Source organism: Perkinsus marinus (genome assembly GCF_000006405.1).
Source record: "Perkinsus marinus ATCC 50983 genomic scaffold scf_1104296940808, whole genome shotgun sequence".
Lineage (NCBI taxonomy): Eukaryota > Perkinsozoa > Perkinsida > Perkinsidae > Perkinsus > Perkinsus marinus.
The window spans coordinates 1-994 of record NW_003212707.1 but is presented as its reverse complement, the minus strand read 5'-3'; the positions used below and the strand labels follow the sequence as shown (position 1 = coordinate 994).

Here is a 994-nt window from a genome sequence, read left to right as displayed (position 1 = left end):
AATGGCAAGAAGTTCCTCTGCGACGAATTTTGGCTAAATTTGGTGGCGGCAAATACAGCCGTTTGAACGACTTGACACGGCCTATCTATCGCTTTCAAAGAGTTATTGTTGGCTCACGTAAAATGGCCCATAGGAGTTTCAATACTGATACTACCATGCCTGGATCTTATACTTATGAGAATTCCCTATACATGTACACACAGCGCATTCTTGCCCGGTATGGCATCAACGATGTTGCTTCTTCAAGAGGCAGTAGTGTGGTCCCGATTGACCACGGTGAAAACGGTTGTCGAGGCGTTATCGTTGACAATAAGAGGTTTACTGATACTGAACGGGCTATGCTCGAATCGATCGCTGCTCATTCGGCTGAAGATCTCGACTGTGACATTACGTTCATACGGTGGGAGAGGTATACGTTTGAGGAGCAGCTGAAGATCTTTTCTGAGGCCAACGTGTACATCAGTGGTGTCGGCACTGGTATCACTCGATCGCATTTTATCAAGCCTGGTGGTGTCGTTGTAAATCTCGGTGAAATGGACAGATACGGAACCCCTCCCCGACTGCAACCAGGCTACAAGGACGTCCAATTTGCCGTTGGTTCGCCACACTTGAATGCGCTCTATTATCCTATGAAGCTACTCAATATGTACGGTGAACTGCAACAGGAGGCAGTCAGGAATCTGGTCAGGCAAGCGGTGCAACTCGTGCGGCGAGGATTCCCCATTCCTCGGCCGCTGAAAGATGGTTTGGCACCGACCGGCCTTGCTATGGTAGAGTACTGCGAGGCAAGCCCGGAGGCATGCGAGGACCTCGGTGGTCAACTCAGTGTTGAAGAAGTTGCCGGCAATAGTGTATGGTGTGCCTTCTGTACGTGGCCAGACTTCTTTGGGCTCGACCCTATGTGGCGGAAAGGGACAAGTTGTATGAAGGAAGGAGAACCTCTGCAATGTCGGCTCGATTATGATCTCTATGATCGAGTCCGAGACCCCAACCA

The 994-nt window shown here is 50.1% G+C and overlaps 1 protein-coding gene across 1 annotated transcript; it reads left to right on the top strand.

Annotated features, from left to right (window-relative positions):
* Window positions 1-122: 122 nt before the first annotated feature.
* Window positions 123-851, top strand: Pmar_PMAR026914 (hypothetical protein; the record flags this gene model as incomplete). Its single annotated transcript, XM_002781982.1, has 1 exon — window positions 123-851. A coding segment is annotated over one exon (729 nt), but the record flags the coding sequence as incomplete, so codon positions are not given.
* Window positions 852-994: the final 143 nt, after the last annotated feature.